Below are 16,906 nucleotides of genomic sequence, written 5' to 3'. Positions count from 1 at the left end.
ATGGCGAAGGGTAAAGCCTTTTTTTTTTTTTTTTTTTTTTTTTTTTTTTTTTTTTTTTTTAAATTTAATTTTAATCTGTATATATATACACTAATCATGATATTGTCCCTTTGAGTCCAAAAAACCTAGAGCCCTGTTTTTCCAACACAAACAAAATCATGTTTATGGACCTTAGGAAGATTAAGAACACTGCATAGAAGTATCAGAAGCTTCCAAATTCAGTGCCCCGCCCCCGCGCTTTTCCGGGGAGTATGAGAAATCTACTAGGCCCAGAAGAATTTACACCGTAGAAGAAGCAGCGGCGCCGGTAAAACCAGCGGATTATGGAGAAGGCAGAGGCGGAGCGGAAGGTCGAGGAATCTATGGAAGAAGATGATCAGGTGGTAAATCCATGGCAAGTTTCGGCTAAAGATGGAGGTAAAATCGACTACGACAAGCTAATTGACAAATTCGGATGCCAGAGGCTCCAGCAGTCTCTCGTCGATCGAGTCCAGCGGCTAACTTCTCGTCCTCCTCATGTCTTCCTCCGCCGTGGTGTCTTCTTTGCCCATCGGTTTATTTCTATCTCTCTCGACGTTCTTTTTGCAGTTCCATTATTGCAGTAATTGAACTTAACTTTGTTCCACTTTCTTAGGGATTTTGAAGAAATTTTGAATGTGTACGAGAGGGGAGAGAAGTTCTACTTGTATACAGGAAGAGGGCCTTCTTCTGAAGCATTGCATTTGGGGCATCTGGTTCCATTTATGTTTACCAAGTGTGTTTCAGTTTCTTCTTACAGTGCATGCTTTGGCCTTAACATATTTATTTCAAGTGATTGTGCTTTAATTGAGTTTATGGATTAGGAGGTTCAATTTTTTTTTTTTTTTTTTCACTATCTGAATATAGGCATTGGATGTTATTGTAGATATTTGCAAGATGCATTTAAGGTGCCCCTTGTGATACAACTCACTGACGATGAGAAGTGTATGTGGAAAAATCTATCTGTGGAAGAGTGCCAGAGACTTGCTCTTGAGAATGCCAAAGACATCATTGCTTGTGGTTTTGATATTTCGAAAACCTTTATCTTCTCTGATTTTGATTATGTTGGTGGGTGAGTATGATAGTGAACTTGTCGATTGTAAGAGAAGAAAAATCTAATAGTCATTTAGCTGGAACCGGCAGATCTTTCTGATTGTCTTACACATATTACTAGGAGTGATTTATATGCTTGCTACCTGGAGATGTTTTTAGTTTACAAATATATGTTTTTTGTTCGGTAAAAAAAATCCAAGTGATAAGACTTCCTAATTTGGTTTATTTTGGATTTATTTCACAGTGCCTTCTATAAAAACATGGTGAAAGTAGCCAAATGTGTTACATACAACAAGGTACTCACTTATATTCTAATCATTTTTAATATTTTTCATTGTCAAGATTTATTTATTGATATTGTTACTATTATTATGCTTATTGTGATATGTTGGTCATGAAGGTTGTGGGTATTTTCGGGTTTACTGGTGAAGATCATATTGGAAAAGTTAGTTTCCCACCGGTGCAGGTATAAATGGCAACTTTTATTAGGAATAATGAATCATTCTTATTGAAATTTATTTTGTGTTATTACATTAGTTTTATATCATATTGGGTTATATCCATTCTAATATATGATCCTAATTTTGTCACATGGATTTTGATCTTGTCTTTCAGATGAATTGCTAACATTCATTCACGATCTTTGCACTCTCACACAATAGATGCATTCTTTATATTTAAGATTTTAAAAGAACGAATGTATCATTAACTTCTAAAAAATGAAACTTATTTTTCTCATTCTCAAAACTCCATTTCTATGAAGATCGAACTTCAGTTTCATCAGTCTCTCTTCTTAAGAAGAAACAGCCTCGTATTACAAAACAAAATGTACAAAAAGAATGGCCGACAACATCTTCTCTCAAGGGGTAGAGGAGATTGTGAGAATTACTCTTTTTGACCTCCGATTGTGAATACTTATGTTAGTAGGGGTGTGTCACCTAGTTATAGTGAACCTGCCAGAAATGACGATTATGGATGACTTCCTACCATTGAAATTGGGAAATCTGGATCTAGTGTTGAGCATGTAGCGGTTGAGAAAACAAAGATTGATGACTGCCAATTGGAGAAATTTGTTACTTTTCCGTATCGTTCATTTTGATATAACAGTAGTTCTCTAATAGGGGGAGTAACCAGCACTCTGGAATTAGCTGGGAAGTTATCTTTCTTTTACATTTTAATTGCTTCTATTTTGTAAGTTGTGTTCTGTGTTGATATCATAGCGCAAAGTAAGAAGTAGTGTTCTTACGTACTCCAATTAGCATATATTATAAGTATAATATGAAATTCTACATAGAGAGTACCAAGGTGAAGCTATAAATCTCACGAAGTCAAAGAGCTCATCAAGTTACATTAAGTTGAAGTTTGAATGTACTGGAACTTACCATAAATCACAAAAACCACACCGCTCTTTATAATATAAATCACAAAAACAACCACAACACTCCGTGTACCATAAGTCACATAAACAACTAAAAATGGGAAATCATTTTGCTTTGATATCCATGATTATTTTCTCCCTCTGCATAATTATGACAATATCACTGCATTGTCTAAAGAATTATTTGCAAGACTAATCTAATTCTCTTTTTCTTTATTCATCACTTCACTCTGATGCAGGCAGTTCCTTCATTTCCGAGTTCATTCCCACATCTTTTCTCTGGCAAGGATGATCTTAGGTGCTTAATACCTTGTGCTATTGATCAGGTATCGTTGATTGTTTCTCCTAGCACAAGTTTTTGTGCACCTTATTAAATAGCGTGTACCACATTGCTCAGTCATATAGTCTGGGTATTGTCTTTTATTTATTAGGTCCGTGATTGAGATTTTCTCTATTTATATGAATTTTATTTATTGGTTCTCCAGGATCCTTATTTTCGAATGACAAGGGATGTAGCTCCTCGCTTAGGATATCATAAACCTGCATTGATTGAATCTTCTTTCTTTCCTGCCATGCAGGTAATACCACAATTCTTTGTTCAGTTACCACTCAATATCAATTAATTTATAGAATCTTTTCGAACTACAAGGAAAAAATCATTTTAAATATGGTGGATACTTGCCAGTGTAGATGGGCTTGGCTTAAACTTTTGTATGATTTTTATGGTTGCACGACTTTTATGTTAGCGTTATCATGTTTATAGCTTTTTTTGAATTATTGTTTTATTTATTTTACTTGTACCCTTTTATTTCTTCTTCAAAAGTTCTGTACATACTACAAAAATTTGGTTCCCTAGTTTTATGTAGAACACGGCACCAGCAATTGTATGTGATAAGATCCCTGATCCTTCTTGTTTGCATAATTTGTGCATCGCGCAATTTTTTTATTATTATCTCAGTATCTGATCTGCAGGGAGAGACAGGAAAGATGTCTGCAAGTGATCCTAATTCTGCCATATATGTGACTGATTCTGCAAAGGACATAAAAAACAAGGTTTAGTTTCGTTCTCTTATAATTGGTTTTCTATTGAGACTTGTGTGTGCCAAGGAAGAGCTTAATCTGTCTCTGAAGCTTCAAGATGTGGTAACTGGGTCACATGTCCATGCTTTTTTTTAAAAAAGAAAAAGTTTATTGGGATAAAACAATAATATATTTACACAAAGAACATGTTTGTAAGAAAAGTGGATAAGGCAAGCTCAAAAAAACAAAAAAAAAAAAAACTCTAGATTATTTCAAATGTTTTCAGTAGAGTTTTTAAGTCATTAGGTTAGGTGTACTCTTCTTGTCCACTTCTTGCTTTATGTATAAAATGACCTATTTCATGACCACTTTAATTTTTCTAATACTATTTACCCCCAAGAAAATAGAAATGTGAATTATCTCTCTCTCTCGAACAAGAGCTTATAGTTTGATGCTTACAAATGATATTATAATTTCAAAAGTTCTGCATTTCAGTTTTCTATGAAGTTGCTAATTTATTTTTAACCATGTGGCAGTTTTATTGTTTGTGGTACAGATGCTAGTGACATGTACGTGTAGTAGTGATTCTTAGATGTATATGCTTGCCAATCTTGTAACTTATTTGTTAACTAGTATGTTCATTTCATCCAATACTCTTACAATGACATTACTTTGTCTTTTCTTGTGTTGGGGATTATGTTTCTTTTCTTCAGATAAACAAATATGCGTTCTCTGGTGGGCAAGATTCCATAGAAAAGCACAGATTATATGGTGCTAATCTCGAGGTACAAACTTTTTTCGTTGTATCATAAAGTTACATTTTTCATGCTATATTAGATTTTACTCATGATATATGACTTTTAAGTAATAAATAAGGAACTAGACCAGTTTGACTGTGTATTTTTTTTTTCTGTTTATTTGAAGCTTAATATACTAGTTCGTAATAAAGAAGCATTTTTCATATCAAGACCCAGATACAGCGTGGCAAAGGCTTACTCAAACACATGTTATTATCTGTTTTCAAGTATATTTGTATGCTGCCCTGTATATTTTTAAATCGTAAGGTTATTCCCAGAAGTATGGTATTGATGGGTAAGAATTCTAGTATTTGTAGTAGTAAGGATGGGAGATCTTTCAATTCTGAGCAGGACTGAAAAGTTTGGAAGGGAGATTCTTAAGGTTCTCCAGTAATTCCAAATTTCTTTGCTTGATAGGTCCAGTGGAAGTCTAAAGAAAGCTGAAGTTTTTCTTTGCTTTTCATTGTGGAATTAGCACTAATTACAGGATTAAACAGATTAGTACTAATACTCTCCTTCTAACCTAATTGATGTGCCCTTTGCAAGAGTTCTTCCAAAACTATAAATAACATATTCATTGGCTCTGCTCTCATGACTTCTTGTTGGTGAAATCTTTTTATACCTTTTGGTTTGGAGTTAGCTTTGTACTCCCTAACTCAGCACAAGGTTTGGTGTCTCTTCGACGCCATCCTCAGGATGGAAACCAAAGTTCTTTTGTCTCTTTCTTTTTTACCTCCTAGAAATTTACGTATATATTTAACTTTTTTCCCTATTGAATTCTTAGTTTCTTATCATAAAAGTACTTGAAAGAAGGTTCAATGTTGTTTAAGGTTCAAATTTCATTATCGTTATTGTTTTTGTTTGTCCGTGCTATGCATTGACACATTCACGTTTTGTCCCCCTGCTTCCAAGACTGTAGTTAACATTCCAGTAGGGTGTCTGAGAAGCAAATAGGACCTTGAAAATAAAGATCATGCAAAATTCTAATGTGATTTTTGTTAATTCTACTATAAACTATTCAGGTGGATATACCCATCAAATATTTGAACTTTTTCCTGGACGACGATGCTGAACTTGAACATATAACAAAGGTGAGACTGCTGGTTCTATGATGGAGTTGATATTTTAACGATTCCTTTTTCCCATCTCTGCAATGTTTTGGCCAACTAGGGTAAAATAAAATAATTTTTAATTTGTTCTTTCTCGCTTCAGGAGTATGGCGCTGGACGCATGCTAACAGGTGAAGTGAAACAGCGCCTTATACAAGTATTAACTGAAATTGTAGAAAGACATCGTAGAGCTCGGGCTGCTGTGACAGATGAGGTAAGTTTGTTGCATTCTATGTGAGGCATCCTCAAGTAGCTCATCTACGTCCATATCATAGCAATTCATCCTTAATCTTGACCGATACTATCGTTATTACATTTTTAATGTTTGGGATGGCTATAATAGTTATTGATAACATTATGCTTATATATGAAGAAAAATCTTTATTTTTTTCAACCGGAAACAACTTCTTATTCTGTGATAAGTTCAAGGGATACAAGCTTTCAAAGGGAGTGAAAGACAAAAATTAAAAACGACAAATACACCCATTTAGAGAACAACCATGAACAAAAACTTTTCATAGACCAAACAAAACACACCCGTACCGAAAATGACTCTATCATTGACTTTTGCTACCATTTTGAGAAACTTGAGAAAACTGGGGAGGGTATTTCAAAACTGTTGATATAGCTTTTACTTTGAACTTCTTAGAAATTGTGGAGTTAGCATCATTGACCTCTTGTCTTTATTGGAGAAGAATATATAACTTCTTTTGAAGATATTACAGTCTGCAAAGAACCATTTCATGACGAATTAGTTCCTGCTGCCCATCAAGTTATGCGATCCAAACAGAGTTTATCCTATAAACAGAATTTGGCCCCAAAAAGAAGCTTTAATAAGCAAGGTACAGAGGAATGCATAAGTGCATAAGCAAGGTACGAAAGATTGCACTAGAAGACTAAATGAGGTGAAAATACACAACCCTTAAAAGAATAAGTCGATGAAAGCATGATCATTAAACTTTGAGGGAAAAATAGTATTACATTAATAAGATGATAACATGTGTAAGAAAACATTGTTTTTGTTCCAGATTGTAGGGGAAAGTGATTAACGTTTAAGAATTAATAAAAAAATAAGAAGTAAGATGCTGAGGCGCACACCAGAAGTGCTGAGGCGCACGCCACAAGTGCTGAGGCTTGTGCCTCAAGGGTGCACACCACAAGTGCTGAGGCTTGTGCCTCAAGGGTGCACACCACAAGTGCTGAGGCTTGTGCCTCAAGGGTGCACACCACAAGTGCTGAAGCTTGTCCTCAAGCGCGCTTCAGGTGCTGGGGCTGTGCCTAGCCACATTAGTGGCTGTTTTTTAGAACACTGACAGTTTGTGCTTGGAGAAGGATATTCTTATGGGGATTGGTTCTTTTTGTTACGAGGGTTTTTCAGCGGTTTCAACATTTTGACATCAATGCGTTTTTTTTACTTGCTTGATTATGTGACTAGATTTGATTTTTAATTTTTAATCTTTTTTGGGTATAGGAGTGAATTTAGTTTTCTTTCAAGACTTGAAGAATACAAGTACTTGGATAATTATATAATAGACAAGCAATATAAAGAAACCAACAAAATCAGCATTCCAAAGCTAAAGCATGAGTTTAAGCATAAATATAGCCAGCTTATGCTCTTGAGATTTGAACTACTTTGAACTACAAAAGAGGCGAGACTGAAAGGATTTGCTGTCCTCTGTTTCCATTCAAGAATATTCTTAAGCATTGAATTGTTAGACGGCCTCAGTTGAATGCATGAAAAATTAGAACGTCAAGATTTGGTTGCTATGGCCTTTACTTATTGTTGTGTTTCTTTTTCAGATGGTTGATGCGTTTATGGCAGTCAGACCCCTTCCTAACATGTTCGACTGAAGAAGTCATTCTTTGAACCACTATTTATCATTGAATTCAGGGGCCTACATTGGATGCAACCAATGGGGCAGGGCGGGGCGGGGGCGGGGGCTCGTGCCACGACTCTCTACTCAGATTATTTATCAGTCAATCCCCCAAATGTATCTGAACTTAAAACCAAGAAAACAATGTTTTGTAGAACGGTGTTAGGTTAGAGATTTTCAAGTCCAAAGCTTGACAAGTGAAGACGGTCAAATTGAGAATGACCTGTAGTAGGTGATATTTGAAGGTCTTTGTTTTGTTTTGTTTTTCTTTTTTAAAATTTAAATTTTGACTATTCCTACGGTATTTATTCAAACAAGAAACTACCTACTCTTTTGGTATTCAAATTTTGTCTTATTTTCTCAACTTCATTTGTTTTATGTTTTTTAAGCTAAGTTTTAATAGTTGTATTAAAAAAAACTTCGCAAATATTTTGTTTTTGATCTTCAATGAAGAACCCTCTTTGTTCTTTTATATAGGATGTTGTTTTCAAAGTCGAGCTTCCCTCGGTGTCTTTTGTTATTTGTTCGATATACTCATTTATGTCCCTTTTGCTTTAAAGGTCTATAATTTTACATAATTAGAGAGATTTGAGAGGTTGGGATGAAAGGGTAAAAGATTTGGAAGAAAAAACCAAATCTTTGGAACTTAAAAAGTCTAAAGGAATCGGTGCCGTTAAAAAAGAAAGGAAAGATTTGATGGATTTTATGCCAACCGTTGTTGAATTTGTAAGTTTTTTGGGTCAAAATTATTGCCCCAAAACTCTTTCTAATTCACTTTTTGGCTCATTGTTCTTGACCATTACCATTATTTTTTCCCTTCAGATGAATAATGTGTTCCTTTTCTTTTCTTAAAAAAAACTTTTTTTAATTAATTTTTTAAGAATTTTAAAACCCAAAATATAATTATTTTTAAAAATTTTGGTTAAAATTCAAATGTGCTATAAAATAGGAAAAGAAAACAAATAAAAAAACAAAAACAAAACAAATCTTAACCATTGATACTTTTTTATAATGTTTTTAAAGATATTTATGCTAGTATAATTCAACTAATTAATTATCTAACCCAAATCAAAATAAATATTTTTTTTTTCTCAAAGGAATTATACCCCATTTGCCCCATTTTCAAAAATAGTTTTAAAATAAAAAAAAAAAAATCTAAAATTGTTTTTTCATTATTCCCTTTAATTTTTATTTTGTAAACGATTAAAGCATGTGGAAGTGGCCTTCGACTACGCCTTGTTCGTCACGTAACAATTTGATTCTTTCTCTAAATATAATTTATACCTTAAACATTATTTCTCTTCTAAATTTTATTCTTTAAACTTTTAAATATTCTATTTTAATCATTAAATTTAAACGAAAAACATAATTTTCATCCATATTAATACTTTTTCACTTATTATTCACTCGTTGAAATACTTGTCTCAGTCGATTTACGTGAATACAATGTATAAGACATACACAAAATTATATTATTTAATTAAATAACAAAAACGACAATATTGAAAATTTAGAATAAAAAAAAGAAAATAAGTTGTGAAAAATGGGGAAATTATAGAAAGGGAGAGAGCTACCAAAACATTGCATTCAAACAAAAAGACTTTGACTCAGTTTCTTCGACAATAAAACATAGAGAAAGACTTTGGAGATATCTTAGTCAACTTTTAATTTTTGAATTAGTTACATATTTGGTATAAGAGTAATGGGTGAGATTTTATTTCCTCTCGAGTTCGAAAATAAACAGTATAGAGATCAGCTAAGCTAGGTCGAGTCTATCATTTTTAATGCGATCAGGTCGATGAAATATGAGAGTTTGAACCTTTGATCTTAAACAAGCAAGTACGAGAAAGATTCTCGAACAAATGAGTGAAATATGAAGATTTGAACCTCTGATCTTAAAGAAATTAGTACTTGAAAGATTCTCGACCAAGTTGGTGAAATATGAGGATTTGAAGCTTTCAATCTTAAAAAAGTGAGTATTGGAAAGATTTTCAACGAAAATAGTGAAATAAAATAAGAGGTAAGATGTTCGAATCTTAGATATATATTGAACTAAGAAATGAAAAAAATTATCTGGTTGAACATGAATAATGTAAGTAAATTTAGAATCAAAATGTTCTTTTGAGGTCCTTAAAATCCAAAGAATCAATACATTCTAACCTTTCCCTATGAAGATTATTCAAGAGTTTCAACAGCTCAGTTGCTTTCTCCTTTGTCCATTCACTACAACCAACTTGCAACAATAACAAAAGCTTTTGAAATGCTCCAACTTGAAGAGCTTCTACTTTAACTCCTCCATCTTCTTCATCTTCATCTTCTCTACTCTCGTGCTTTACGAGCTTCCAAACGATCGACACCGATAGCTCGGTCGCCAAATCCGACACTCTAAGTATCTTTTTCACGATCACGGGCATCGTCAAAGCATGCGCATACGCCTCTTCTCTTCCTTGTTTGGTCTCACAAATGCCATCGAACACTCCCAACGCCCTCTCGCATACGCTTCTCTCGGCATCTATGAGGGTTTCGAGTAGCAAAGAGACCAACCCCATTTGAAGAAATGCCTTTGTGAAACCCTCTTGATTGGAAGAAGAGGCTATGGCATGATATGTTATGAAAAGTGAGGCCTTTTTTGAAGATGAACAAATGGGTTCTTTTATGAGCTTCATAACACCCTCTAATACTCCTTGGATTTCACCCAACTCGCTTACTTTTTCAGGGTATGATGAAATTATCTCTTTCAATACCAAAATTGAGCTTCTTCTTCTTGATTTGTCTTCTCCTCTTACAAACCACACCAATGCTTGCATTGAAGCTTCTGATTTTAGATGTTTAATGGCTTCTTCTTGTAGAGGGAAGATCATTGCCATCGTCGATAAGATTTCTTCTAAAATCTCGACCCTTTTCTCGAATCGTTCGGGTTTCGAAAACGCTTCGAATGCTGACGATAATACATTACCTGTCAAAATATAAACAAAAATAATGATGAAAAGGTTTGAACTTTGACTAACAGATATTGTCTCATTTGAGCTTTTCCTCCAGAATTTTAAAATGGGTCGGTTAAGGAGAGGTCTATACACCCTTGTAACAAAGTGTTTCATTCTACTCCCCAACCAAAGTGGGCGCTCATTTGTAAGAGTCGAAGGAAGGCGACCACTTGCAGATATTGTTCTATTTGAGTTTTTTCTCAATAATTTTAAAATTGGTCGGTTAGGAAAAGGTTTACACACCCTTGTACTAAAGGTGTTTTGTTCTTCTCCTCAACCGAGGTGAGATAGTTTACGAACCTGTTCCATTGGCAATAATGCATTTCTTGTTCCTTTCACTTTCTTGTACCAGTATCTTGATCTTCTCCACCATGGACTTGCATTCCTCACAATCCTCCCGCCCAGCCGCGGCGGCGATCTTGTCAAGAATCTCTCGAACCTGCACGGGGCTGGCGGGGACCCTCGGTGTCGGAATCCTCTCGATCCCATGAGCCCTATTCTCGACGCACCAAGCTTGGATCATCTTCCTTATGTTGTGATTAGGAATGGAATCAATGGTGTGTAAAGGTTGGTTAGTGAAGGGGCAGCTGAAATTGCCTCCTTCAATCCATGTCTCAATGTTGGCTCGATCGTAGGTGATGCCGGTGGACATGGTGACTGGGTCTTTCATCAAGTCCAGCGATATTGGGCACAGGAAATGGCTCGGGATCGTCAGCTCCGTCATGCTTCCGCCGCCGCCGCCTCTAGCCATCCTCCGGGTAGCCCTCCGCCGTCGCCAAGAAAACATCATCATAGAAAGAAATTAGAGGAGATTAAAGAGAAGGGGTCGTATTTATATTGGATAAAGATGGTGTTTATATGTGAATGGGAACATTGAACGGTCACGCGGGGGAAGTATATTATATATAAATATATATATAAAGTTGAACAAAGAGGGAATTAGTCGGACAGAAATGGGAGAGTTTGAATGTTGACCAAAGAGAGAAAGAAGAAGGGAAGTTTGAAATGGTAAATGGATTTTATTTTATTTTATTTTTATATATATATTAATGCAAAATTTTTTATGGGTAATTTTAAACTGGAGATGAGTTGTTAGAAATCATGACCCGCGACCCTCTGCAACGGTATGATATTGTCACTCTGAATATAAGCTCTCATGAGTATGCTTTGAACTTCAAAATCTCATGCTATATATTTAGACTCCCTCTCAAAGATCCTCAACTTGAAGATGGAGACCGATAATATTCTTTATTTTTATTATTTATTTTTGTTTATAAAATATTATTAAAAATTATAAAATATTTTATATTTAAAAATAGAAATTAACTATTAAAAATTCTTCACTCCCATTTGACCAATTCGTACCAATCACATTGAAATTAAGCCTAAATTTAAGGATTAAATTTAACCTTAGGAAGGTGTGGGGATTAAACTGGAAGTCGTTCCAAATTATAAATATGTATTTATTAAAATAATTGGAAATTTACATGTTTATAAAATAATTGTAAAAGGTTTTTTTTTAAAAAAAAAATTGTATGATACTAAATAAAATCAAGAGAGAGAGAGAGAGAAGCTGTCTTATAATTAAATCCTCACCCAATTATTGAATAAAAAAAGACCTATAATCATGATTAATATACCTTAATTAAATTTGTTTTTAATTAACTTAATACATTCATTTCTAAATTTTTAAATAAGAGTAAATAAATAACAAAGAAGGAAAGGCTATTAATTTCTTTTATTGATTGAAGCAAAATAAATTATTAAGAATTTAAAATTATTGGGAATACATACGCGGAATAAACGCGCAATTTGAATCGGCGGCCTTAAACGCGTGCCCAAATTCGGTATTTCACCTTTTTCTTTTCTTTTCTTTTTTTTTTCTTTTATTGTAAAACGCATTTTATCCCCCATGCTTTTCTCCCTTATCACACGCAAATATGTTTTTTCATATCCTCATTATTTTTTAACCAACTTATATTTCCTTTTATTTTGTTTAAATTCCATTTATACCCTTGACCTTTTTACCCTTATATTTTAAAATTAATAATGGTGTAATAATCATTTCTATTAATCTTCATACTTCTCCATTTTTATTTGAAAGAGTAAAATACAAGTCCACTCAAAATTCTATTGCGCGTAATATTGGAAATTGACTCCAAGTTGGCAATAGTTTTTTTAATACCCTTTGGTATCTCAAATTGCATACTTCTATAATCTACCGTTCAATTGTCCAACAACTTGCAATACAATTCAAATGACTAAAAGAAAATTGTTGTAGGATTCGCGGGTTCAGTGAGGTACCTTTTAAACTCGATCCAAATTGTTTTGGTTGAAAATTTCTTCAACTTGAACTCGAACAAATGATAGTCAACCCGAATGGGTGAGAAAATGAAATGTTAATATCTAAAACATCTAAATGCAAGCAATTCATAAACAAAGCATCAAAGTGGTTTATTGTAAAAAAAAACTTAACATCAATTCCAAATTTTTCCTTCAAACCAGAGATCTAAATGAAAACTCATAATCTTAATTGACCGTCCTGCAAAATTTGCTAAAAGTTATGGATACAAAGACCGAGAGATGATTTTTTTTACCTTGAGAGACATTCTGTGATATCATATGTAGCAACAACAAGAACTTTGTCTAGCAATGTACCAATTTTCGGTCATCGTCGGGACTACAGTAACAACTCGGCGATCTGAACAGCATTAAGCGCTGCACCCTTGCGAATTTGATCACCACAGACGAAGATATCCAACCTGCACCCATGAGAGAATCCCATTAGTTTTGTGTTCATTTTTCAATCAGGAAACAAACAGATAACTCTACGAGGTAGATGTTTATACCCTTTATTTCCATCAAGTGAAACATCCTGTCGAATCCTTCCTACAGCGACATCATCTTTGTTTGATACTTTCAATGGTGTAGGAAACTGGTTGGCAGCCCGGTCGTCTATAATGACGACTCCAGGAGCATTTTTCAGAATCTCTCTGGCTGTGTCCTGCATAAAACAGAAATAATAACTTAGAACTCGATTCTGGTATGATATTATCCACTTTGAGCATAAACTCTCATGGCTTTGCTTTGGGCTTCCCAAAAGGCCTCATGCCAATGGAGTTATATTCCTCACTTATAAACTCATGATCATTCCCTAAATTAGCCGATGTGGGACTTTCATCATCCAACACCTCCCCTCGAACAAAGCACGCTTCCCCTTAATCGAGGCTCGACTCCTTTGGAGTTTGTCATTTTTTCACTGCCTTCGTACCTTCGAGGAGGCTCGACTCCTTTTTTCTTTTTGGAGTCCTTTGTTCGACATTCGAGAATTTGTCAATCTATTGGCACGGCTAAGTTTAGGGCATGACTTTGATACCATGTTAGACGAACTCGACTCTCCACAATGGTATGATATTGTCCACTTTTAGCATAAGCTCTCATGGCTTTGGCTTCCCAAAAAGCCTCATGCCAATGGAGTTAGTATTCTTCACTTATAAACCCATGATCATTCCCTAAATTAGCCGATGTAGGACTTTCATCATCCAACACGTGGAACTATAATTTTGCGACTAGAATCATTAATCACAAACATATCGAATGGTTAAAGATTTTACTAATGCAATTACAACTTCGACATAGAAGAATTAATCTACACAGAGAGGTATGAGGTGATCTATTGATAAATGAAGTCGGACGTTTTTAGTCATGTGACACAAAACATGAATCAGATACATTTCATGCTGGACTGATGATGATCTCAGATTCAACTGCGAGTGTGGGTTTGGAGAGCCCATAACGAGAAAACAAATTCAAAGGAAAAGAGAACCGCAAATATCAGACTTTAAGAACTTCGCCATGAACATCACGGTGGTAGGTTTTATTTGCTAAATAATCTAATGCTCTATAATTCAGTTCTTGGGAATTTATGAATTTTTAGCTTCCTATAAGAAGAAAGAAACGAGAACAATCCATGAGTACTTATTTCCTACAAGAAGGAAAAAATGGGAAATAATCGATGAGTAATTGTTCAGGACCATTCTAAAGAAACTAACAATTGGCATCCATTATATAGTAATCAATCAAAGAAGTTCTTATACAGCGAATTTTACAATGTGCTCAATCAAAGAAGTTCTTAGAGCACTATGAAGAAGCATTCAAATGGAACGCAAATGTACCATGACAATATATTTGGAGGCCGATTGGCAGAAGTCCAAATAGGCTGTAAAAGGCTTCACCACATGGCCTCAAAAGTTGAAAGCACATTCTCTTAGATTCAGCACCATTCTTTTGTGCATTACAAAAGAAAAAGATAGGCGGAAATGTCCTCATTCAAAAGAAAAGTTAAAATTAAGAAAAACAAGTTCACTCTTTACATTATGCTTATAGCCCATCCACTAATCTTTGAGGAGGCCTCACCCACCCCAAGGCCAAATTATAAAGTTTTCAACTTAGGGGCTTAAATCCAAGACCTTGGAGGTTATCTCCGAGCATCCCAAGCCATTACCCTCAAGGCCTACCCCTTGGGTCCTGACATGATATTTTAACAACTAGGGTGGATTTCCATTTCCCATACAAAAGTCTGGGAAAAGGCACTTCAAAATCATTTCATTCTCAACCTAAAATAAGCAGAGGAAAACTAAGAATCTATATGCCAGCAATCAACAAATATCTCAAGAAGAATACACGATAGCACTGATCAAAACAATATAAAAATAAAATCTTACCTCATCAAGGGGATTCTCAAATTGAAGATTCACACTCTCAGCATGTGCACGCATGACAGGAACTCGTATGCAAGTGGCAGTAACTTTAACATTAGCATCACTCTTGAGGGGCATAAAGCAAGTCGGTTAGAGTACAACGCAATTCCATTTACCAATTTCCAAAGAAAAACAATTCACAAACGTTGTGCAAATAAAGTTTAGGGCGTAAGTGGTATCCATAATTCACAACCAACACTCACCCATATTTTCCGAGTTTCTTTTACTAATTTCATTTCCTCTTCGTTGTATCCATTTGAAAGAACAGATGCATTGTGGGAGAACAAATTGAAAGCATACTGCACCAAGGAGAAGAAACTGAGAAAATGGAAATAGAAATTTGACCCTAAAAAAAGGACACATAAAGATAAGTGTCATTGTAAAAGAGACTGACCTGATCCCTAAATATATTACAAGTTGGTGGTTTTCCTTCCAGGACCTTCAAAAAAGGAAGAGAAGCAAAACAGTTTAGAATAGCCATTGAAATGAACTAATAAACCATCCAAAAGATAAGACGTCAAAGAAAAAGCAATCCAGATTATGAGATACAATAAACGGAAAAAACCTCGCGAGTCTGTTGCACAAGCTCTTCCATTGCTGCAGCACCAGCACCACTAGCTGCTTGATATGTACTAACAACCATGCGTAAAACCTGTCATTTTCAATACCGGTATATATCTACCATTAAGGGTGACCTTGAAATGAAATTTAGGAGAGTAAAAAGTGATTTAGCACATTGAAAATACTTATTAAATTTTTATAGCATTTTGGAAGTACTTAAATGCTTATAGGAGAAGCACTTAAAAGCACAATTAAGGAAACATCAAAAGGCAGGCTACTTTTGAAAGAAAAAGCAAATGCTGAGAGTAAAATCTCAAACTCAAACACAGCTCGCGTGTCATTCCCAAAAATTGTAAACAGAACAAAGGGAAAAAAATAAGAAGAAGATGAAAGAATCAATCGCAAAACCTTAGCGTGACGATGCAGAGGAGTGACAGCCATCAAGCAGATGATGGTTGAGCAATTAGGATTGGCAATCAAAGCGCCCTTGCCAGTCCCAACCTTAATCCCCTTCATGGCTTCGGGATTAACCTCCGGAATAACAAGAGGCACATTCTCATCCATCCGAAATGCGGAGCTATTATCGACCACAATAGTCCCCTTCTCAGCGGCGAGCGGTCCAAACTTCTTGCTGATGGATCCTCCAGCGCTGAAGAGAGCAATGTCCACACCATCGAAGCTATCCGCAGTGAGCTCCTCAACAATATGCTCTTCGTCATGAAAGCGAACGGACTTGCCAGCGGAGCGCTTCGAGGCTAGCATCTTAATGGAGCGATAAGGGAATCCACGGTCGGAAAGGACAGAGAGAAATTCCTGGCCGACGGCGCCAGTGACGCCGACGACGGCCAGAGAAGGCCCGTTCTCCTGATACGCCATACGAACAAATCTAGAGATGCTCCTTGATTTAGGTTGAGGAGAAGCAGTGGAGAAGAAGAAGGAAGTTCCTGAAAAAGCTAGAGCCGCCATTGTAGAGAGAGAGAAAGAAGAAAAGCTTCAATGGAGCTGAGGCGGCCGGTTACCCACTGAATAGAAGACAAAACTGCTACTTTTTTTTCTTCTTAGTCATTTATATTTCCAAATTTTAAAATATTTATATATATATATTAAAGTTAATAGATAATAACTTCGATAATTTTTTGTAGTATCCTTTTTAATTGAAATTAAATTTTGGTATCTGTTATAGAAAAAAACAAAATATGTATTAAAATAAATGTAAAACTATTATAAAGAGTTTTAATTAATTTAATTAATACAATTTAAGTTTTTTCCTTTCTTCTTCATTATTACAAAGTTATTAGTCAACTTCCTTCAACTAACTTATTGAGTCAACCGTTCTTTCTTCTTCATTATTA

At 35.0% G+C, this 16,906-nt stretch overlaps 3 protein-coding genes across 3 annotated transcripts; 1 reads left to right on the top strand and 2 right to left on the bottom strand.

Annotated features, from left to right (window-relative positions):
• Window positions 1-115: 115 nt before the first annotated feature.
• LOC111487179 (tryptophan--tRNA ligase, cytoplasmic-like) lies at window positions 116-7,549 on the top strand. Its single transcript, XM_023134468.1, has 12 exons — window positions 116-553; window positions 635-754; window positions 905-1,090; window positions 1,316-1,367; window positions 1,472-1,537; window positions 2,689-2,775; window positions 2,935-3,027; window positions 3,422-3,502; window positions 4,183-4,254; window positions 5,289-5,357; window positions 5,479-5,589; window positions 7,176-7,549. The coding sequence occupies exons 1-12, from the start codon at window positions 324-326 to the stop codon at window positions 7,224-7,226; spliced, it is 1,218 nt and encodes a 405-aa protein (XP_022990236.1). The 5' UTR covers window positions 116-323; the 3' UTR covers window positions 7,227-7,549.
• A 1,726-nt stretch (window positions 7,550-9,275) lies between these two features.
• On the bottom strand, window positions 9,276-11,054 carry LOC111491979 (U-box domain-containing protein 21-like). The gene is made up of 2 exons (XM_023141097.1): window positions 10,534-11,054; window positions 9,276-10,205 (listed from the first exon to the last, which is right to left on the bottom strand). Exons 1-2 carry the CDS (start codon window positions 11,024-11,026, stop codon window positions 9,358-9,360), a joined length of 1,341 nt encoding a protein of 446 aa, XP_022996865.1. The 5' UTR covers window positions 11,027-11,054; the 3' UTR covers window positions 9,276-9,357.
• Window positions 11,055-12,666: 1,612 nt separating this feature from the next.
• On the bottom strand, window positions 12,667-16,602 carry LOC111487985 (aspartate-semialdehyde dehydrogenase-like). The gene is made up of 7 exons (XM_023135519.1): window positions 15,963-16,602; window positions 15,559-15,645; window positions 15,388-15,432; window positions 15,197-15,292; window positions 14,958-15,059; window positions 13,083-13,237; window positions 12,667-12,995 (listed from the first exon to the last, which is right to left on the bottom strand). The coding sequence occupies exons 1-7, from the start codon at window positions 16,518-16,520 to the stop codon at window positions 12,914-12,916; spliced, it is 1,125 nt and encodes a 374-aa protein (XP_022991287.1). The 5' UTR covers window positions 16,521-16,602; the 3' UTR covers window positions 12,667-12,913.
• Window positions 16,603-16,906: the final 304 nt, after the last annotated feature.

This window comes from Cucurbita maxima, unplaced genomic scaffold, assembly GCF_002738345.1.
Source record: "Cucurbita maxima cultivar Rimu unplaced genomic scaffold, Cmax_1.0 Cma_Scf00001, whole genome shotgun sequence".
Taxonomy (NCBI): Eukaryota; Viridiplantae; Streptophyta; class Magnoliopsida; order Cucurbitales; family Cucurbitaceae; genus Cucurbita; species Cucurbita maxima.
The sequence above is the reverse complement of the archived record's forward strand: the minus strand, read 5'-3'. Positions and strand labels throughout refer to the sequence as shown.

What these genes read in the sequence shown, in the direction of transcription:
- LOC111491979 (XM_023141097.1), bottom strand. Translation starts at nt 11,026, where the DNA reads ATGATGATGTTTTCTTGGCGACGGCGGAGGGCTACCCGGAGGATGGCT. An exon ending in CATTATTGCCAATGGAACAG is followed by an intron (nt 10,206 to 10,533) that starts GTTCGTAAACTA and finishes ATATTTTGACAG; the next exon opens with GTAATGTATTATCGTCAGCA.
- LOC111487179 (XM_023134468.1), top strand. Translation starts at nt 324, where the DNA reads ATGGAGAAGGCAGAGGCGGAGCGGAAGGTCGAGGAATCTATGGAAGAA. An exon ending in AACTTGAACATATAACAAAG is followed by an intron (nt 5,358 to 5,478) that starts GTGAGACTGCTG and finishes TTCTCGCTTCAG; the next exon opens with GAGTATGGCGCTGGACGCAT. An exon ending in GGGCTGCTGTGACAGATGAG is followed by an intron (nt 5,590 to 7,175) that starts GTAAGTTTGTTG and finishes TTTCTTTTTCAG; the next exon opens with ATGGTTGATGCGTTTATGGC.
- LOC111487985 (XM_023135519.1), bottom strand. Translation starts at nt 16,520, where the DNA reads ATGGCGGCTCTAGCTTTTTCAGGAACTTCCTTCTTCTTCTCCACTGCT. An exon ending in GTAATATATTTAGGGATCAG is followed by an intron (nt 15,293 to 15,387) that starts GTCAGTCTCTTT and finishes TCCTTGGTGCAG; the next exon opens with TATGCTTTCAATTTGTTCTC. An exon ending in AAGAAACTCGGAAAATATGG is followed by an intron (nt 15,060 to 15,196) that starts GTGAGTGTTGGT and finishes ATGCCCCTCAAG; the next exon opens with AGTGATGCTAATGTTAAAGT.